We start from the raw sequence: 22300 nt of genomic DNA on the forward strand, positions 1-22300 counted from the left end.
CACATGAATATATACAAATGGCATTGTGTTACCTGAAATCTGCTTTTATATTTTCTTTACTGCATTCTTAAAAATGGATGCATTGTTCTGGTACCTGGTTCATTGAAGACCTGTCTCCATGTTTCTCTTCTCTGGATAGCCAGCGCTTTTATGTCAGCAGCTGATGCTCGGTTCCGTGGAGAAGGATCACCATGACTGTGATGTTGTCTCTGGAGCCCGCCGCTAGAGCAGCGTTGACGAGCTCCTGGCTGACGTACGCGGCAGCGCCCTCGTAGAAACTCGGACTGCCTGGTCCTCCCTGTCTTTCTCTTGAGTCTTTCGGCTCTCTGTCCACACTGGTCAGTCCGCCGGTTCCTTCCTCACTGCAGGGATCACGAGTAGTCTTTTTTGGTGGAGATAGTCCTGAACTTTCTGGGTCACAAATAGAATGTTTTGAAACTGACAGGTTTTCTTTTGAACTTGCAGTTGACGCCCGTTCTCCAGATTTGCGCTGGAACACTATGTGGATGTTAGTCTCTGATCTGGATGTGGTGTGTTCGCTGATGGGGCAAAGCAGAGACCCTCTGGGTGGTGACGGTTGGTTCCCCGTGGCAGGACCCCGTGTTTCTCTGTGTGCTTGGAAAGCCGACATGGCGAGCGCGGTGACCTCCTTCGTGTCCAGAACTCCCCAGAGCCCGTCGGTGCCCAGGATAAGGAACTGACACAAGTCATCTATGGGCACAGAAACCGTCTGAGGCGCTGGGATGATGAATCTTTTCAGCTTGAGATTCCCGTGGAAGCCAAGTCCTCGTGTGGTGGTCGTCTGCCCCTGGAGGAGGCCGTGCGGCGCGTTGGCGCTGATGACCGCGCCCTGCCGGAGCACCCGCCTCCTCTCGTCCACGTTCCGCGTGCTGTGCTCTTTGGTTAAGCAGAAGCCTTTCCCGTTTCTGCATAAGACTGCTTGCACATTACCTAAAAGATGTTTAAAAATTGGTCCTAGAGATTTATAACCCGTTGTGTCAAACATGCTGTTAACGTCATTAATTTGTTCCAGAGCATAGACAGAAAGCAGGCCATTAAAAAAAGTTTTTTAATATATGTAATATTCACATCATTATTAGATTTACAGTAATTCAGATTTCAAACTGGAAGGCTCATTTATTCCTCTTAGCAAACTTAGTGTTTAAAATATATTTAGTATTGAAACAACAAACTACAGATAATGAAAAATAATCTTTTTATGAAGCAGCTTCTGAGTATTATATATAGAATCAAGAATTAAACTTTTTTCTAATCTATATACCATAGAGCAGGCATTTTTTTAATGTTTTGATAAATGCTTTTTCAATTAAAAACACAAGCTGCTTTTTTTTCTAGGAGTGGAGTTTGATCATTTTTTAACTGGTTAAACTTAAAACCTGAATATATTATAGGTATGGATGATTAAAAAATTATACTGCCACTGTTAGTATCCATCTTACTGGGTTTGTTATGTGTGTTACAATCGGTCAGCCAGCCCTGGGAAGAGAAGATAATGTGGCATTAGTGTGTGAAGTGGATAATATTTAGCCAACATTAAACCCTTTGATTGAAAACTGAGGTCTTAGAGTTTGTTCATGGTTCAGACAAACCTGTCATGTGTGTTTTATTGAAATCCTAAGAAAATTTAAATGTCATCCTTTGAGACAGTTTGAAGGATGGTTGTATTACCAAACTTTTCTTTGGTATACAAAAAAAGAAATTTTTGTTTTTCATTTGTTAGGAAAAACTGATCTTCTCAAAGTTTTTAGGAACATAATTGTATGTTTATAATACCTATGAGAATTAATATTCCTGGAATCATAGGCAAAACTTACATTAAAATATTCTGATTTCAAGCATGGTACTGCACCTGGAGTCAGAATGTTGTTGTTGCAGCCCCTAGTTTCGAATCCCCTCATACTTCAGGTAAAGGGTCTTAGGTGTCAGAGGGTAAGTTTCACACCCCTAATCTGGACGGAGCCTGAGTTGGTAAAGCATTGGCTTGGGCATAGAGGGAGCCTGTTGTCTTATTTACGTAATGGAAACTGCTAATATCTACTAGGCATTAGATAATAGTACCTAGTAATAATAATAGCTACTGAATGGGACCAAAAGATGATTATGTGGACAGTTTTGGAAACTTGATAACTGTAAATGATAGTCTTCAAAACTGCATGGCCTCTTCTATTTATTTGTGGTTTGGTTATTAATGATTTCTGTTAACTTTTCTGCTGGTCATTCTGTTTACACTCTGCAGAAGATAAATCAGTAAAATAATTCTTGGCTTTTGCTAGTTGCAAATTATGATTGTGCCAACAGAGTAAACTGGACCGTTCTGTTAGCAGGACACACGGGTCAGTCCCTCTCTTACATTAGGAGGTTTCTTTGTGTGCCTGCACACGTAAACGGTGCGACTGGAGCTCTGAAAACGGGGCTCACAACAGTGAAATCCACCGGCTTCCTGAACGTGTTCTCTGCATGTGGCGCACCAGAGCTCACTCAGCAAAAAGCACTGTCTCCTCTGTGTGGTTTGAAAAGAACTTAATACGATTATCTCGTTACAGCGGAAGGGGATAAATTGGTGTTTTGATTTTAGTTGCCTGTGCAGAGAGCTTGGTAAAGATATGTACTACTGTTCGCCTTTTTTTTTTTTTTTTTTTTTTTTGATTGTTGTGCTACAGAGTAGGAAATGCCATTTTGGTTGATTTTATTATTGTGAACATCCCTGAGCTCAGCACAAATAAATTTTCAGAAATTGAGGACACTAAGTAATGGCTTCAGGTTTTGTCCTGCCGTTGACTTGCATGAGTGAGTTAATTCCTTTGACAATTATTTAATTCCTTTATTCAGCACTGCCTTCTGAATACCTCACAGCCTTACCTGTGTGACTTTGCATGAAGGAAGGAGGGGTACCTGCTGTTTCTCAACTGTTATGTGTAACTCAGGAAATATGGGATGATGAGGAAGATTACTCAGGCCCTGAAAGAGGATTCCTGGCACGCAGGATGGAAAGTGGATGGGCAGCTGGTACTTGCATGTCCTGAACCTTGGGCTGGTAAGCTGTCAGCTGCAAACAGAGTTGCTGAAAGCCATTGACTACACTGTTGAGAGCTAGAGTGAATTAATGAGCAAAAAGCTTCAACGAAAATAGGAAATTGGAGGGAGATTTAAAAATAACCCTCAATGTCCATGTGTCTTGGAGAATTGAGGCAAAAGAGAAGAGCGAGGTTTGGCAGTTTGAGAGCACAATTGCCTTTCAGGAAGGGCCCCTGTGAAGCCTGGAGGAAATGAGGAACACGGTGAACTGTGATGACCCTCACCCAAAGCGCGGTGAACCAGCAACACGGAGAGTTCAAATCCCTAGACATGAACCTACTAGCTTTCAATAGCTGGAGAGACAGTGCTCTTCAGAGCAAAATGGAGCAGGGGGACTAGAAGGCCACGTGTGCAGAGACATTCGTCAAATGGGAATTAACTGCTTTGAGAGGACACGGGAGCCTTTTTAAGACCGCGTGCGTATTCGTTATGCAAAAGGCACTGAGGTAGCTGTCTCCTGCAGCTGCCAGGGTGTCTCCAGTTTATGAAAAGGAAGCATCCCTAGTATGCCTGAGGGCCCCGGGATAAAAAGGCGGCTTGGTTCAGAAGCAGGACTTGGGACCAGAACCTGACATATGGGACACCAGTCCCAATTTTGTCTGTGTGTCTTTCATTAAGTTACTTTATTTCTCTGAGTGACATTTAATTATTAAGTAGACAGTTTTGAGCGTACATCCAAAAAGATTCATTTGTTTTTGTAAGATGTGTAAGCATGAAACTCATCTTCAACATTTTCCATCTGGAGTCTAAAGAGTACTTAACACTTCATCCTCAACCATCTGTCAAATATTTGTTGTGTATATATGAGTCCACCACCAACCCACCCCTTAAAAAGGAAGGTGGGGAAGGGAATGTGTACAAAAGGTGAATGTTTTTTAAGAATGCAGTTTTTTTTTTTTTTTTCTGCTTAAGATGACTGGAGTTGAATTATGTTTTAGGGGAAAAGATGGGGCTGGAAATAATTTTAAAAGAAACTTACTAAGCCATCTTTAAGAACAATCATTTCTAGATAGAATGACGACACATGAAAATATCTGCAAACACAGTGTCAGTCATGAAATGAGAAAGAGAATCTGGGAGTGAAGGGACACCCCAGACACAGGACGCTGCAGGCAAAGGAACTGAGGAGAGAGGCAGCAGCGAGCGAGGGCATGCTTGGTCTCTGCACCTGGAGCGAGCTCACGGGGGGGACACACCAGGACACTAGGAGACGAGTCGTTTCTGAGGCCTCATTAAAAGGAAGGATGAGCAAGAATGTATCATCCAGACAAAGATACTGGGGTAGCAGATACACTAAAACACTTCAGTATCAGGAAGGAACAGAACCTGTAGCGCCTGAACCCCCGAGTATTCCAAGAGCACAAGTCAGACCTTAGCTGAGAGTGCTTGTTGAGCTAAATGAGTGACCTTGAACTTTCCACAGGATTACGGAACAGGAAACGAAGCCTAGGACTTGTTTAGCTTGGGGAGACTAGTGGTTCTCCCCAACAAAGCTAGGGCCACAGACGACCATGCCCTCACTGAAACACCAAACAAAAATATATGCCCCTCATTCACCCTCCCAGACTACCACAAAAATGAACTGTTTCAAAATCGATGCTGAACGGTGGAGGAAAGAAAAGGAACCACAAAGCATTTGGAAGCACAACCTTTGTGTATTTGTAGTCTGGAAAAGCTCAAATTGATCGTTTTAAGTCAGATTGACAGTGTTAACAGGCAGGGATCAGGCAGTGGTCAGTGTGTAGTCGAGATGACAGAGGCCTCAGTTAAATCCTCCCAAGTATTAATATAGGGAATGTCTCTGCTTCCGGCCAAGATACAGTAACAGTAACTGGACTTAGCCTCTGATCTGTGTTGAGGAGACAGAACTGAGAGTCCAGGGAGACCAAGGCAGCCAGACTTCACCAGGGAAAGAACCAGAGTGCTCAGAGACCGCCAGGGGTCTGCAGAGACGCGTCCCCGGGTGTCAGCAAGGTCCTGATCCATGTGTGTGAGGAAGCCCCGGCCCTAGCACTGGCAAAGAGCTATCAGACCCATCGGCAAAACGTGGCTGAGGACACAGCAGTCAGACTAGAAAAACACCTGTGGGTCACTGGGTAGTGTACTGAGGAAGGGCTTGCCTCAACCTGAATTAGACATTGCTCTGAATTTATCTGACAAATTGTAAAAGTAGAATCTGAAACAATCAAATGTTTCTAGTAACTCCACCCTAGAACAAAGCTCAGGAAGTTAAAAAAAAAAAAAAAATCCATATACTACCCCCCTTATAAGACCTGTGAATATGATCTTATTTGGAAACAAATCTTTACAAGTGTAATTAAGTTAGGGTTTTGAGATGGATTATCCAAGTTGATCCTAAACCCAAAAAGTATCATCATAGAAGAGACACACAGGGAGAAGAGTAGCAAGTCAGCGAAGACAGAGGGATCTCCCCGGGAGTCTAGTGGTTAAGACTGCTTCCAGATGCGGGGGGCACAGGCTCATTCTCTGGTGGGGGACCAAGATCCCATCCCACATGCCAAGTGCCTGCCCCTCCCCCCAAAAAAACAGGAAGATATTGGGAGAGTTTTTTCCTGGGATACTGGTTTTTGGCCCAGATACTGGGAGTATGGGACTTCCCTACTGGCTCAGTTGGTAAGGAATCTGCCTACAATGCAGGAGACCCAGGTTCGATCCCTGGGTCAGGAAGATCCTGGAGAAGGGAATGGCAACCCACTCCAGTATTCCTGCCTGGAGAATCCCATGGACAGAGGAGCCGGGCAGGCTACAGCCCATGGGGTCGCAGAGTAGGACACGCCTGTGTGACTTTCACTTTTGCAACTACAGGCCAAGAAGTACCTGGACCCAGTGGAAGCTGAAAGAGGCAAGGAAGAACTCTTCCTGGAGACTTCAGGGGAGCACGGCCTTGGAAGCACTTTGATTGGGAGCATCTAGTCTCCAGAACTGTAAGAGAAGGGAGTTTTGTTGTGTTAAGCTGCCAAGTTCAAAATAATTTGTTATGGCAGCCCTGAAAAACTAGAACACAAAGCGTGCAAATAAGCTGGGAAATAACTACCCATAATAAAGCAAAAAATCCACTGAAACCAATGCAGAACTGACAGAGATATTGGAATCAGTAGGAAGAACTCTCAAAGTTGTAAGTGGAGTGCATTTGTTCAGGAAGTTAAGTATAGGCATGGAAAGTGAAAGAAAGTCAAAGTGAAGTTGCTCAGTCATGTCCGACTCTCTGTGACCCTATGAACTGTACTTCGCCAGGCTCCTCTGTCCATGGGACTTTCCAGGCAAGAATACTGGAGTAGATTGCCATTCCCTTCTCCAGGGGATCTTCCTGACGCAGGGCTCGAACTCAGGCCTCGAGCATTGGAGGCAAACTCTACTGTCTGAGCCACCAGGGAATCCTATAGGCATGGAAGATAATTTTAAAAGTCAAACTTCTGAAGATAAAAAATACAAAATATGAAATGAAATGTGGGTTTCCCTGGTGGCTCAGTGGTAAAGAATCTGCCTGCCAAGGCAGGAGACATGAATTTAATCCCTGGTCCCAGAAGATCCCACAGGCCGTGGAGCAACAAGCCCACGCGCCGGAACATCCGAGCTTGTGCTCTAGAGCCTGCAAGCACCTGCGTGCCTGAGCCCAGGCTCCACCAGAGACGCCACCGCGTGAGAAGCCAGGCACCACCGCTGAGAAAAGCCTGTGCGGCAACGAAGACCCAGCACGGCCAGAAATAAAGAAATAACATGAAAGAGGCACTGGATATGATTAACAGCAGATTCAATATCCAAGAAGAAAAGGTTAGATTACTGCAGGGTAACGCAAGTGAATGTGTGCGCAGCCCCGTCCAACTCTTTGCAAACCCAAGGACGATAACCCACCAGGACCCTCTGTGCCTGAGGTTTTCCAGGCAAGAGTACTGGAGTAGGTTGTCATTTCCTAGTCCAACCCAGGGATCAAACCTGAGTCTCCTGCATCTTCTGCAATGGCAGGTGGACTCTCTATCACTCTGCCACCAGGGAAGCCCATTGCAGAGTAAGGATCTCTGAAAATCTGCTCCTCAGTAAAAGGACGGAGAGCACTGTGAAAAGCTGTTAAAGTCAACTTTTCTAGAATGCCGGAAGTTGACCAAAGGCTTGCAAAAAGCTGAGCATTATTGAAGAGAGACAGCTTAAAGTAGGTATTAATAAAAATAGAAGTGTTTATGGCCTTGTAACTTGACCTACTCCAAACCTTTTCTCTTCAGCTCTGCAGTAGCCTTGAAAACCAAAAGTTTTATAATGAAAATCAACAGTCCAGTCTAGAAGCCTCTACAGGGGAAAGAATGGCTTTGGACCTCCCTAAAAATCTACCCTCAGAGAAACGTCACTATTTGGACTTTTTGCAGTTACCTGAAGAAAGCTCCATTCTCAAATCTTGTCATCATTTGATCTGACTCAGAGCTTACTCTGTGCAAATAACTGACCCTCAGTGTGTTTGCCAGGCTTCCCAAATGACGTTAGTGGTAAAAAATCTGTCTGCCAATGCAGAAGATAAAAGAGATGCAAGTTCGATCCCCGGGTTGGGAAGATCCCCTGGAGGAAGGCATAGCAACCTACTCCAGTATTCTTGCCTGGAGAATCCTGTGGCCAGAGGAGGCTGGTGGGCTACAGTCAAAGAGTCAGGCACAACTGAGCAACTTAGCAGTGTGTATGCTGAGAAGAATCAGCAGCAATGGTTTCAGAGCACAGCTGCCTGAAGCACTGATCCCAGCACCCAGTAAACTGTGTAAGAAACAGCTGAATGATGAGACTCTGTAGAGGGTTTTGAAAAGCTCAAATATATTCCCAGGAAAATAGAAAAGGGCGCACACGCAGCAGGCTGTGGGCTGGCCCGGGACTCGAGCAGCCCCTGACAACTCACCTGTGGATGGTCTTCAGGACAGACCTCAATAGGAAGTAAAAGCTTAGGCAGCGTTGTAAAGCCCCTGCTATTGTTTACAAGACAAAGATACCCCCTCAGAAAGACTGGAAGCCATATGTATTAGTACTAGGTGTTTAAGGAAACCATCATCTAGTTCTTGCTGCTGCTAAGTCCCTTCAGTCGTGTCCGACTCTGTGCGACCCCATAGACGGCAGCCCACCAGGCTTCCCCGTCCCTGGGATTCTCCAGGCAAGAACACTGGAGTGGGTTGCCATTTCCTTCTCCAATGCAGGAAGGTGAAAAGTCAAAGTGAAGTCGCTCAGTCGTGTCCGACTCTTCGCGACCCCATGGACTGCAGCCCACCAGGCTCCTCCATCCATGGGGTTTTCTAGGCAAGAGTCCTGGAGTGGGGTGCCATCGCCTGAACACTAACACTGGCACCCACTCCAGTCCTGCCTGGAGAATCCCAGGGACGGGGGAGCCTGGTGGGCTGCAGTCCGTGGGGTCGCGAAGAGTCGGACACGACTGAGCGACTTCACTTTGACTTTTCACCTTCCTGCATTGGAGAAGGAAATGGCAACCCACTCCAGTGTTCTTGCCTGGAGAATCCCAGGGACGGGGGAGCCTGGTGGGCTGCCGTCTATGGGGTCGCACAGAGTCGGCCACGACTGAGGCGACTTAGCAGCAGCAGCAACATAACCAACCAAGCAGAGACTTTGTGTCTACACATGACACAGCATAGAGACTCTAGAAAATTAGTTCTTTTTTTTTTCATGATCTTTACAAAGCATGCATTACCATTACACGACTTCTGTGCCTTCTTCTTTTTTTTTTTTTTTGCATTTCTGTAACTATTCTTGTGTTTCTTTTTTTTTAAATATAAATTTATTTATTTTAATTGGAAGTTAATTACTTTACAATATTGTATTGGTTTTCCATACATCAACATGAGAAAATTAATTCTTAAAAGTCACAAAACAGTAGCAACAGCAGCCCTGGCGAGGAAGGACGTCTGAGGAAGGGTGTCTGTGTGATTGTGAACGTCCACGTTTCAACAACAACAAAACAGAACAGGGAGACAGACAACGAGCATCAAAGCACAGGCCGTGCACAGAAGAGAAATAAATCAGCAGAAACTGTCCCTGAGGGATTCCAGGCACTAGAATTACAGTCCCCCAAAAACAAATGTTTCAGAAGTTATAGATATGTTTAAAGGGAAATACGGCTAAAAGTGAAAGCATGAGAACACTGATTCCCCCAAATTAGAAGCTATCAATAAAGAGATGGCAATTATAATAAGCAAATCAAAATTCTGGAGTTGAAAAGTACAATTTCTTAAATGAAAAATTCAATAAAATGAACTCAGAATCATATTTGAACTGGCAGAAGAATCAGCAAATTCGACTGATAAATTGAGGTTATCCAGTCTGAAGAAGAGAAGGAAGAAAGAACGAAGTAACGTGAACAGTCTCAGAGACTTGTGAGTTACCACCAGGTACATTGACATACACATAATTGAAAGAAGAGAGAGTGGGGAAAGAAGGTTTGAAGACATAATGGCCAGAAATGTCCCAAATTTGAATAAAAAGATCCAAGAAGCTCAAAAAAGTCAAAATAGTATAAATTAGAGGTCAGTACTTAAACACGTCATAATCAAACTGTCAAAAAACAAAGCAAAAAAGAATATTGAAAAGAGCATGAGAAAAGTGACTCGTTACCTACAGCCAAGGGAATTCAGTAAGATCAACAATCAGTCCAGAAACCACGGAGGCCAGATGGCAATGGCCTGACATAGTCAAAAGGCAAACTATCCTCTCAACAGTGAAGAAATTAACATGTTCCCAAGTAAACAAAGACTAGGAGAATTCACCACCAGCAGATCTGCCGATCGAGAAATAAGACGGGAGTCTTTCAGATTAAAGTGAAAGCGCTGGACTGTACGTTGAACCCACCCGCAGAAAAAAGGTTACTACTGTTGTCTCTCAGGGTCAGGGAGCACTGGTTGTGGGGCTTCCTGAAGATGTATCCGTGGGTATTCAAGATCCACCAAAATCTGTGGATATTCAAGTCCAACAGCCAGCCCCGCCCCCATATCTGCACATTCACAGATTCAGCCAACTGTGGATTGTGTAATAGGTATTTACTATTGAAAAAGTTTTGCACAGAAGTAAACCCACACTGTTCAAATAATGTTGTTCAAGGCACAACTGTATATAGGTGAATATAAAACAGTAAAAACTACTTTGTAACACTCTTCTTCTCCTGTCCTGCATGAGACAAAAATTATAAAACGTTTTTAGGCTTGTACTGTGTAAAGATGTAATTCTATAAAGTACAAAGAAGAGTGGAGGAAATAGAGCTACCCTGGAGCAAAGATGTTGTATACGTCTTTTTGAAATTAAATTGGCGTGAATCCAAGCCAAATTGTTTTTAAGATTTTATTATAATCGTCAGGATAGCCACTGAATTTTTTTAATATACAGGAAGAGAAACACAGGAATCAAAATAGAAAACTAGACAATATCTAATACAAAAGAAAGCAATAATGATAGAAAAAAGAGATAGCTAACAGCAAAATATCTGACATATATCCTACCCTATAATTAATTACATTAAATGTAAATGAATTACTAACTTGAATCAAAAGGGAAAGATTAGCAAAATGGAACAACAAACGAACACGCCCAGTAGCAGGCTGAATAAAGTCCCCAGAGGTATCAGAACCTAACTTCTGGAGCCTGGAAGTGTTATCTCAAAGGGCAAAGACTTTGAGGATGTGACTCTGACCCTGAGATGCTTACACGGCGTTGTCTGGGTGGGCTGTAAATGCCATCCCAGGCGGGAGGTTTGGCTATAGACACAGAGGAGGGAAACGTGCCTGTGGAGGCACCCCACAACCCAGGGAATGCTGGCAGCCAGACCGAAGCTAGAAACAGGAAACAGGTCCTTCCCACCCCCTCGGGAGGGGCGCTGCCGTGAAGATGTTGGGCCAGTCATGCTGAGGCAGAAGGTTTTGAACCCTGAGAGAATAAATTTCTGTAGTTTAAGCCACCAAGTTTATGATAAATTTGTAATAGCAGCCACAGGGAATGAAGAGAAGCAGTATCCAACTATAGCTGTCTAAGAAGACACTTGATTCAAAGACAAATTCAAAGTACAGGCTGGGGAGAAAGGACTATACCAGCGAATGTGCTAAAGACCATGGAGACGTCCACTTTACCTGGTGACGTCTGTGCTTTGTGAATTAGATGTCAGCAGAGCTATTAAAAATGAAAGTATTGGGGAAAAGGATCTAAGAGATCAAATGAAAATCCCTTATGTTTATAAGGACTAGTGTGGTTAATTAAAAACATAAAGTTTGTGGTTTATTTGATATTATGAAAAAAGTGTATGTTTCCATATCAATATGTTTATTAGTATTCTAATCCTATGAGGATTAATTGAAGTAAAAGAGTACCAAGAGAAATTATAAAATGCAATGCAAATGAGAAGTGCTAAGAACAAAAAACCAAGAGTGTCTTTTGAAGAATCTTTTCCCACATGCACAAATTCAACATTTATTCAATGGCTTTATCACCACATTTGCATTTCACTATAAAGTGAGTTTTTTGTTTTTTGTTTTAATTTCAGAGTTAATGGTGATACTGGTATTTGATAAATTTCAAACAAATAAAAATGAATTTCCTTGCTAGCTTTATAGGTCATATTTTATAAAATACAAAATATGCTCCTAATAAATTTGTGTCCAAATTTATGTTTTTGTAACTCACTTAAATTGCTTTCTTTTAGGAGCACTTTTATATTATAAATCATGACCTCCCTTTCACTCGTTGAATTTTTTTCCTCTACTTGTTTCTATTAAAATGAAAGATGCTCAAATGAAACCATTTTAGCACAATTAACACATTTTAACACAATTATTCAACACAATTCCTGTAAGTTAGAGCCAACAAATGTTTGACCTGAAGACTAGAACCTGCCAAACAGCAGTGAGTGAGCTTGGAAATCATGAATCAGAGTAAACTCAACATTTGAGGATGGCATCTCCTTACTGAATATCTCATAAATTTTCCTTTCATTTTCCAAGAACCCTGATATCAAATGATACATTCTAACAGAGGTCACAAGTCCAGGGATATGGGTCAGTTCCCAGGTTAGTCTGAAACCTGAAAATCCTCCACCCCTGAAGGAAACCTGCTCTGAAGCACTTTGGAACCTCAGGGTAGAACCTGGGAAATGGCAAAGACCCTGAGGAAACTGGCATCACACTGGCCTCCTTGGTTTTGCTTAATTTGGAGTCTCCATTTTGGGCACACAGCCAGAGCTAGGCCAGAAACAGGCCAGCTTCCAGGGACCTTGACATTGTAGTGGTCTCGGTGGGTCTATCTAGCCCTGCTTTGGAGTCAGTCTTCCTCCCTGAGGCCCAGACTCTTCAGACTCTAGAACAATCCCGTCAGAGGCAGCTTGATTTCCATCTCCAGTTCCTATTACCTCGGACACCTTAAACAGATAATTTCACCTCTCGAGTTTCCATTCTCTCATCTGGAAAATCGAGTCAACATCACTTAGAAATGGTGGCAGGGTTGAGAAAGAGAGAGAACCGATGCTGTTTAAGGATCCAGACTTACAATGATCAGTAAATCAGTCCTAGAGATGGAATGCATAGTATTGGGAAGAGAGAGAACATATATATTTTAATCGTCAAACTTGCGAACAGACTAGAACTTCCAGCCACTGAAAAGAAATGATATTTCTGTAATGTGATAGAAGTGGTAATTATTGCCACTATGGCAGTCATGTTACAATATAAAAATATCAAATTAACGCTTGTTACATGTCAAGTATGTATTTTTTAAAGCAGTACTTAGATATCCTTAGATAGGAGAATTCTTGGAAGACCACGTGAGAAATCACTCTATATTCAATATTAAATAAGTGGACATTGTCATTAATAATAATTCTACCCAGGAAAGGGTGGTGGAACCCTGGTTAAGCATCTCATGGAACTCAAGTTAACTTGGCTGAAACTTTTTGACCTCTAGGCTTTCCATTTTGGCAAGCTCCTTAGCTAGAACTTTAGACAGCAGGTCGGAAGAGTTGCTTCTTGGACGTCCCTCGCGGTTGGGACTCTGCTGCCAATGCAGGGGACACAGGTTCGATCCCTGGTCTGGGAGGATTCCACATGGTGTGAGGCAAGTAGGCCCGATCGCCACAACTGCTGAGCATGAGCTCAGCCACGAGAGAAACCGACACCATGAGACGGCCTGGCAGCCCAGTGAAGGGCAGCCCTGCTCTCTGTACCTAGAGAGGACCCAGCACAGCCACAAATAAAGGCATGTATAAATACAAATTAAAATAAAATTTAAAAAGAATTGCTTCTTGAAATAAAAGACTCCAGCCACATTTTTTGGAGAAGCATATATATGCCTAGGGACTGGCTGGTGTTCCAGTGGTTAGGACTCCCCCTTCCAATGCAGGAGACACAGGTTCGATCCCTGGTTGGGCAGCTGAGGTCCCCATATGACAGGTGGTGTAGCAAAAAAGATGAAAAAAGAAAAAACCCACACCTATAACACAGAGTCGTGAACGCCTGTTTCCTCTAAGATGAAGCTGATGCGGCTTGGCCAGCGAGCACGAGAATGACCTTTGCAAACGTGTTAAGTTACCGGCGTAACTGACCACTGCGAGCAGCTATATTAACACCACTCAGAGAACCGTCCTCTCTCCTGAAAGAGGGAAGTGTGGGAAATGTTTTGGTTCCATTCAGATCTAAGCAAGTGTAACAGATTTGCTTTGCCTTTATCAACTGCTGTGTTGCCCCATTTAGGGGTAACATGTGTGGCTGCCCCATTTACAAAACTTCATATTTGGATCACATTGTTTCATATACATGCCTCTTTGAGAAATAATTACAATTCATTTTGTGCCTGCAATCTGAATCTAAACTGTGGTTGTTGATCATTTCTTAAACTGGTCAATGAAATATCTAGGCATGAATAAGTCACTAAATAATAGGTCAGCAGATAATTCTGGAAGCATGAGAGGTTTTGCTGCCAGGAATAAAACATATTAAGATGTAGTCTGCCACCATTCAATATACATACCAACATTTGCGATGTGTAGCACCCCAGTGGTGATTTGGGGCATCCCCGGGAAAAGGTGCCTATCTGCCAAAGCAGCAAGGTTACTGATTCTTCCCCAAGACTTCCTGGCTTCGGGACTCTCAACACTGCTTTCCAGTATGCAAGTGACTGCGGAACAGCCACTCCATCGGACCCTGGACGCTTCCCTCCTTCCAAGACGTAAAAGCCTGTCCATTCTCCAGAACGCTTTGGCAAAGGCTTTGTGTATGTTCTCATACACGCTTTTCATTCCTTTTGTCCTTTTCTTTTTGGAGGAGAAGGACTCTTCTATAGCTCTGTAGTCTTCACTAAACACTGTGTTGAAAGAATTGATTACTTTTTGCTCTTCTGAAGTCATCTGGTAGGAAGGATCAAGTCTGGAAAGTTGATGGAGTAGTAAAACTGGGAGTTCCATTGAGGTCAAGTCGGCTGCTGAGGCTCCGTGATGTCCATCAAACAAACCAAAAAAACACACGTTGGGTTTACTGCCAAAATTATTCACGACAATGAATTTATTATTCATGTCAACTCTCCATGTAGAATTCCTGTCTTTGCAAACAGCTGCTCCTTTAATTAATAGGTGACCGATTTTTTGAGGATGTATGGAACTCTCGCAAAGGTTCTGCATAATCTTATAGTATGCTGGTATCTGTCTCTTCCACAGTAGCTCAAAAGCATTATTAATGCTCTGCAAGGTTTTCTCGTTGAACGCAAAAGATGCCAGCAGCTTAGTAATGACAGACTGTCTCTGGCCTATGATCGCCGAGAGCCCTGGTTTCTTCCCCCCCATCCACTGCAAGCCCAGCGTGCTCAGAGCCATGTGCTGCTTCTTGTGGGAGAAAACTCCAGGCAGGCCAACCTCATGCTTGCAAATGGAGCAGGGGAATGTGAGCATCTCATTGTAGTCCTGTACTGGAGAGTGTTTCTCAGAGACTTCTTTTGATGGTCTCTTCTTCTTCCTTTTAAAATGCTTTCTTTTCCATGTCAGTGGGACTTCATACTCTGAATCAGCTGTTGGTTTTCTCATGTACAATTGCCTTGCTTTCCAAAACACTCTGTGAACAGGATGAAAGATATTTACATGCCTGAAATGAGGCAATTTGCAGTTTGCTTTGACTCCTCAAGATTTAACATTGATCTAACATATTCTGATTGCTCTTTCTGTGATTCCTCCTTCAAAACACAGAGTACCAACCCAAGGAACTGGTGACTGGCCTGTGTAGGCCCGAGTGAAATTAGGCAAAATCTCTAGGAAGCCAGATAGACCTCTAAGAACAAATAAAGAAATCAGCATAATACTTTATCCGGGCAAGTGAAGGTATACGCTTGAGCCTTAGCAATGTGATTTCAAGTATGAGCATAATTATTTTTGTACTTAAATTTTTCCTAATAATAAAATAATTATATTATATAATATATATAATGTAAAGAGATATAATAATTTTTAAAAACACTTTTGTCCTAACTAAAGCATTCTCAGGAAAATGGGTGGGAGATGTACCTGATGCGGGCGCATTTAATGTACTTCTCTCCCTATGTGTACTTAAATCCCTGCCGTGCACAGCTCTGCTGGATGTAGCCACTCATCCCTACGGCAACACTTCAATCACCAGTTTCCACCTCATAAATGCTCGTTGATCTATTAGCCTATTAGCAAACTTTCCTGGCTTTGCCTCACCAACCAATTTTTGTTTTTCTTTTTTAATGGAAAATTTAAACAACACACAGGAATGGAAATGTGCAACGAGCCACCGTCGCCAGCTTCAACCATTATTAACATTTTTTCACTCTCGTTTCTGTGTCCTCAGCCATACGGTATTTCATTTTACTCATTTCTTTACTGGAGTATTTTAAAGCACACCCTCCAGTTCTGTCGATCTCACCCACCACTTCAGTACTTCGTCGGCTCACATTCACTCCTTCAGTGTCTCCCACAGGCCGGCTACAGAATCAAGCTGGTGTCCTGGCCTTGAAGCGACGAGGGGAGGCGTCTGCGGCCTCATCCACACGCTCATACGGAGAACCAGACAGGTCCGCTGGAGCCGGAGCAGAGCCCCAGACGAGGCCCGACCGAGGGCCCAGCCCTTCGTCTGCGCGGGAAAGGGGCACCGTGACAGCTGAGCTGACTCGAGAAACACTCAGTTGAGAAGCAGCAGCAAGGGCGCCAAGGCAAACCCACGGGGCGCCCAGTTAGCAGGCAGGAGGGGCAGGAGGACCCAGCCAAGGAGCTGGACAGGCAAGCGGAGACGTACGGGAAAACGGCAAAACTTTTCAGCTCTTCCGACCAAAATGTATATCAAATATCTTTTAACTGCTATTATTGCATAATATTCATGTAAAGAATACAGTTTTTCTGAGGCTTGTTGAACTGTTTGGACCATCTATGGAGGATAGCCATGATACAACCCTCTCTCACATGGAGCCGTTCTGGGAAAGCAACATGCCCATTCGTTCCTTCAGCACACACTAGGGGCCTGCCATTTGCCAGGGACTGTTTTGTTTGCTCGGGACAGAGTGGTGAACAAAGGCATTGTCTGCGATGGAGCTTATAGCCTCTTATGGAAACAGACAGTGACTGAAGCAAACATGGAAACTGGTACCATCAGACGGAGAGAACTACTAGCGTGAAGGAGCAGAGTAAGGGTGGAGAGGATGGCCCCAGAGGCCCAGTGCTTAAGAATCTGCCTGCTAAGCCAGTGGACACGGGTTCGATCCCCGGCGGGAAGACCCCCTGCCGCTGGGCAGCTGAGCCCGTGAGCCGCAGCTACGGGCGCCTGGAGCCCACGCTTTGCGGTGCGAGAAGCCGCCTCGGGGAGAACCCTCTGCTCACGGCTGGAGAGCAGCTCCCACTCACTGCAGCAGGGAAAGCCCACAGGCAGAAGTGAGACCCAGTGCAGCCAAAAATAAATTAAAAATAGATAAAAACACTGTTAAGGAAAAGAATAAGAGTAAACAAAGAGGGGCTTCCGGGCGGTGCAGTGGTTCAGACTCTGAGCTTCCAACGCAGGGGCACCAGTTCAGTCACTGGTGAGAGAAGGTCCCCCGTGCTGTGTGGCACGGCCAAAAAGGAAAGGCAGAGAAACAGAAGCGCTCAGTATAAGGCAGTCAGACGAATATACCACTCTTCCATGAACACAGTCTACCAGGAAGTCACAGTTTCATTTGATGACTGAGAAAGTGGAGGAAAAAGAAAACTGCAGATATAATTGTTCACTAACTACATTTGTTATCCGATACAAATGGAAAAAAAAGTTACCTGAAAGCACTGTGCGTCTCCATGCTCCTTTGGTATTGCCACCTTCCTTCGCCCTCTCTTCGCCAGTGTTCTGCAGCCCCTGTCCCTCCAACTGCCTGGCAACGGTGACTGTAGGAGTGGGGTGATGGGGATGCTGTTGATGGCAGGGGGAGGGTCCCCTGACTTGGTCACGGACCTCCTCGTGTGGAATGTTCGCTGCATCATCTGGAACCTCAGTCAGAACTGACTCTGATTCTGAAGGACTATGAAGCAATAAGGGCACAAATTGTGCTAACAAACGTGTCTTTGAAATTTCTGAAAGAAGGATCATTCACTGAATATACTGCCCTATGCCTGCATGATCAGATCCAAAAAATGAAAGGAGTGCCTATCAATTCATGTCAGTTAATTGACTGCCAATCAAGTTGTGCTCCCACTCAGGGAAAAGGTATCTTGGGCCATCTCTCCAGGACATGCCTTCCTCCCTGTCCTGGAGAGCCTGTCTGCTCCATCCTGCTGCTGCAAATCTTCGCTTGAAAGTTATACCCCACCCCTCTTTTTCTGGACTTGTTTCCTGAGGCTGCCTTCTTCCTGGCTGATACCTGTAGCTCTTAGGCTCTTTGAAGCTGCCCTCCCTGCAATGGAAGCACAGAGTCGTAACCGCTGGGTCACCAGGAAAGTCCTGTTTCCTAGGTTGTTAATCCCCAGGTGTATTCCACTTTCTCACCCTGAGCTGGACTGGAACTGGAGTCCAAGAGGAGCTTGTTTGCATATTGCAGATTGGACAAGCCTGGCTACCTACTTGACATCACCACAGGCACATATCCCAGTCAACCCAAAGTTATACGTCCAAAATGGAACTCACTACCTTTCCTCTGGGCTTCCCAGGTGGTGTGTTGGTAAAGAATCCACCTGCCAATGCAGGAGATGCAGGAGACTTGGGTTCGATCCCTGGGTCAGGAATATCCCCTGGAGGAGGAGAATCCTTGCCTGGAGAATCGCATGGACGGAGGAGCCTGGCGAGCTGCAGGCCATGGGGTCACAAAGAATCAGCCACCACTGAGCACTCACACACTGGCCTTTCCTCCAGAATCGCCTTCCACCGTTAACTTGCTGAGGCTGGAGACGACGTTGGCCTGGGTCCCTTTCCCTGTGGTTCCAGATTAGGGTTGGCCGAGAAGCGAGCCTGGGGGCACCGCCCCTGAGCACCATCATGGCTCAGCGAGGTGACCTCACGTGCAGAGGCGCCTGGCAGCTTCCCCTTTGTCTGGTTCTCTCAGCACTGATGAATCCGCAGCAGCTCCTGCCTCTGGAGCCCCGAAGGCAGACGCTCCCTGCAGACTCGTCCACCAGCATCCCTGTTCCACAGCTGGGCCTTCTCGGCTTCTCAGGCTTGTTGGGGACTCCTCTGTCCCTTCCCTGTCCCGGAGGTCTGCGTGCCCGGGTCCTTCCACAAACTTAAGGTCAGATTTCAACATTAAAATCTTCACTCCGTCACTCGTGGGCTTCAGCGTTACTGACTGAACCTGAGCTGACACGGGCGCCACCATCTCACCTGTCCTCCCCTTCAGGACCGCGATCACACCCCTGACTCCCCACGTGGCCCCTCAAAGTGATGTCTGTTTAATACGCTGTCCAGCTCTGGCTTCTGGTAACTCGTCTGGCTTCCTCGGCATCATACACCCTCACCCCCCTCCTTAACTCTTTCCTGGATTAGTAAGGAATGGTATTTGGTTATTTTAATCTGAATTTCTTACTGTTCAATTAGGTTGCTTTAAGTTTTTTTTTTTTTTTTTGGATGTGGACATTTTTAAAGTCTTTATTGCATTTGTTCCAATACTGTTTCTGTTTCGTTTTTTTTGGCTGCAAGGCACGTGGGATTTTAGCTCCCCAGCCAGGGATAGAAACTGTGCTCCCTGCACTGGAAGGAGAAACCTTAATGACTGGACCGCCAGGGAATTCCCTTCAATTGTTTTCTGGGGGGGATTTTTTTTTATTTGTTTTCAGTTGGGCCTTCAGTTGCTCTTTAATCCGCTCGTGTGCAGCTGTGCTGCACACTTACTCCCAGCAGCCGCGTCGCCCCAGGCCACGTGCGGATGGGAAGGTTTCTGGGGCGGCGCCTTCAAGCAAGTCCTGGCCCCTCTGGGCGAGGTCGGGTATCTCTCCATATCTCCACATGCAGCCCTCAAGCCTACTGGTGATTAGGGTTGTAGGAAAACCTCCTTACAAAAGTAACTTAAGATCAGCTTATTTCCAGAGGCAAAACTAGAGAAAACATACTCCTGAAATACTCTGCAAGGGAAAAGATGGGTCTACATCCACATGGATTCTCAGTAGCTTCTTCTCTTCTGAAGTATATTTGCTGTCTGTTCTGTTTTTGTTGTTCACTAAGTCCAAAATCACTGCACATGGTGACTGCAGCCATGAAATTAAAAGACGCTTACTCCTTGGAAGGAAAGTTATGACCAACCTAGATAGCATATTCAAAAGCAGAGACATTACTTTGCCAACAAAGGTCCGTCTAGTCAAGGCTATGGTTGTTCAGTGGTCATGTATGGATGTGAGAGTTGGACTGTGAAGAAAGCTGAGTGCCAAAGAATTGATGCTTTTGAACTGTGGTGTTGGAAAAGACTCTTGAGAGTCCCTTGAACTGCAAGGAGATCCAACCAGTCCATTCTAAAGGAGATCAGTCCCGGGTGTTCATTGGAAGGACTGATGTTGAAGCTGCAACTCCAATACTTTGGCCACCTGATGTGAAGGGCTGACTCATTGGAAAAGACCCTGATGCTGGGAAAGATTGAGGGCAGGAGTTGAAGGGGACGACAGAGGATGAGATGGTTGGAAGGCATCACCGACTCGATGGACATGGGTTTGGGTAAACTCCAGGAGTTGGTGATGGACAGGGAGGCCTGGTGTGCTGTGGTTCATGGGGTCTCAAAGAGTTGGAGACGACTGAGTGATTGAACTGAACTGAAGTCCTGTCCGGCTCTGTGCAACCCCATGAACTGCAGCACACCAGGCTTCCCTGTTCTTCACTATCTCCCGGAGTTTGCTCAAACTCATGTCCATTGTGTCTAATAATCAACTGGTTATTTTGTGTTATTTCTTTTATTCAAAAATAAAAACGTGTACTTCTTTTTATAAGATACAGAAGTATGTAAAGGAAAAATAAAGGTCTCTCTTCCCCCAAAATTACTACTGCCAAAAATTAGGTGTGACTTGTTCCAGGCTGGGTTCTATGTATTTTCATATTTGTGTACCTAAAAACATAGACACAATCTATTTTGAAATTTAGGTTTAATTTGTGTACGGTCAGTTGCAGAAATTCTAAAGGTACAGCCTGATGAATTGTGTAGGAATACACTTGTAGACTCCATGAGGTCTTGCTTTGTATATTTTAAAAAATAAGGTTGCAACATGATCACAGTATTAAACTAAAAACGTTTGCCGTCCCTTGTGGGCAGTGATGATTTTTTAGCTCAGTACCTATCAACTTTCCCCGTTTCTTTTTTTTGTTTTTGGCCAAATGTCTTGTGGAAGCAACAGTGAGAGCACAGATCCCTAATCACTGAACCACCAAGGAATTCCCTCCACCGGACTACACGGTCCACGGGATTCTCCAGGCCAGAATACTGGAGTGGGTGGCCTTTCCCTTCTCCAGGGGATCTTCCCGACCCAGGGATTGAACCCAGGTCTCCCGCATTGCAGGTGGATTCTTTACCAGCTGAGTCACAAGGGAAGCCCCATTCTTTTTAACGCTGTATTATATTCCACAGCAAATATAAAGATGCTACCTAGGTTATTTAACCATTTACCTCTAACGAGGGAAGTGGCTGTTTCTGTTTTGCTTGCTGTAATAACATCACAATGAACATGAACATGGATGTCCAGCCATGGAAAGTCGACACACAGAGAGGAAAGGGCAAAGGCTCGGGGGCGGCACTCAGGTCCCAGCTTGCTGCTGGCTGGCTGGTCTCTGAGGTCATCTTGCTATTCTGGATCCCAGTTTTATCAGCGCTGAAGCAGGTACTTCTCAGAACCTTGCTGACTGATGTGAAATGAGCGATATCTGCCCAGCACTGAGCGCCGCACAGCACAGACGCTCACCACGCACCTGCCGTCATCATGAATACTGACTCGGGAATGTTCTGTAGTCCCCCGCGCTCCTCCGCATGTGTGCGTCCATTGAATCCGCTCCCCCTGACGCGCTTTCGCAGGTTTCTTTCTGCTCACTTCCGGGCCTCCTGTGCTTGCTTTTTCTCATCAACCTGGCTCCATGTCATCTTTACCTACACACCCATGTAGATATGTACACACGTTTGTACACAGACACACACGTTTAAAAAGCAACTTAAAGTAGAGAGTAGAGGACTTCCCTGGTGGTCCAGTGGCTAAGACTCCGCGCTCCCAACGCAACGGGCAGGGTTCAATCCCTGGTCAGGGAACCAGATCCCACATGCTGCAACCAAGACCCAGCACAGCCAAATCAATGAACAGATATTCTAAAGGCAGAGAGGGAGTAGGCAGAGAACATGACGCAGAGCAATTCAGAATCTGAAGCTTTAATATTCTTGAGAGTATCATGTGTGTGTCTTCTAAAATGACAACATGTACTGTTTGCCCAAATATAAACAAAAAAAATAAGATAACTTAGCAAAGAATTACATAATTAATGCATAAAAATTAATTTGAAAAAATTCATATAAAAAACTATAAAAAATAAAAGAACATGAAAGAAAACATGAATAAAGGCAAAGACTCATCTGTGTTTTGGACTGGAAAACAATATTATATAGATATCACCATAAAAGGGGGAATATATGTACAACATGTATAACTGACAAAGTATATAAATTCAGATTGCATGTATAATTGACAAGGTGTATAAATTCAGATGAATGCACAATTGTACTCATCTCACACGCTAGCAAAATAATGCTCAAAATTCTCCAA

General features: G+C 44.5%; 1 protein-coding gene across 1 annotated transcript; it reads right to left on the bottom strand.

The window, feature by feature from the left end:
• Window positions 1-148: 148 nt before the first annotated feature.
• On the bottom strand, window positions 149-15699 carry PP2D1 (protein phosphatase 2C like domain containing 1). Its single transcript, XM_055570145.1, has 3 exons — window positions 15656-15699; window positions 14095-15167; window positions 149-951 (listed from the first exon to the last, which is right to left on the bottom strand). Exons 1-3 carry the CDS (start codon window positions 15697-15699, stop codon window positions 149-151), a joined length of 1920 nt encoding a protein of 639 aa, XP_055426120.1.
• Between the last annotated feature and the right edge of the window lie 6601 nt (window positions 15700-22300).

Source organism: Bubalus kerabau, chromosome 2 (genome assembly GCF_029407905.1).
Source record: "Bubalus kerabau isolate K-KA32 ecotype Philippines breed swamp buffalo chromosome 2, PCC_UOA_SB_1v2, whole genome shotgun sequence".
NCBI classification, from domain to species: Eukaryota; Metazoa; Chordata; class Mammalia; order Artiodactyla; family Bovidae; genus Bubalus; species Bubalus kerabau.

Excerpts from the sequence above, each read along its gene's own strand:
- PP2D1 (XM_055570145.1), bottom strand. The coding sequence starts at position 15,699 with ATGAGTGGCTACATCCAGCAGAGCTGTGCACGGCAGGGATTTAA. Across the intron at positions 15,168-15,655 it reads TGTGCACGGCAGGGATTTAA|AGTGTTTTGGAAAGCAAGGC; the intron begins GTACACATAGGG and ends TCCTGTTCACAG. Across the intron at positions 952-14,094 it reads GCTACACATCGCAAATGTTG|GTAATGTGCAAGCAGTCTTA; the intron begins GTATGTATATTG and ends AACATCTTTTAG.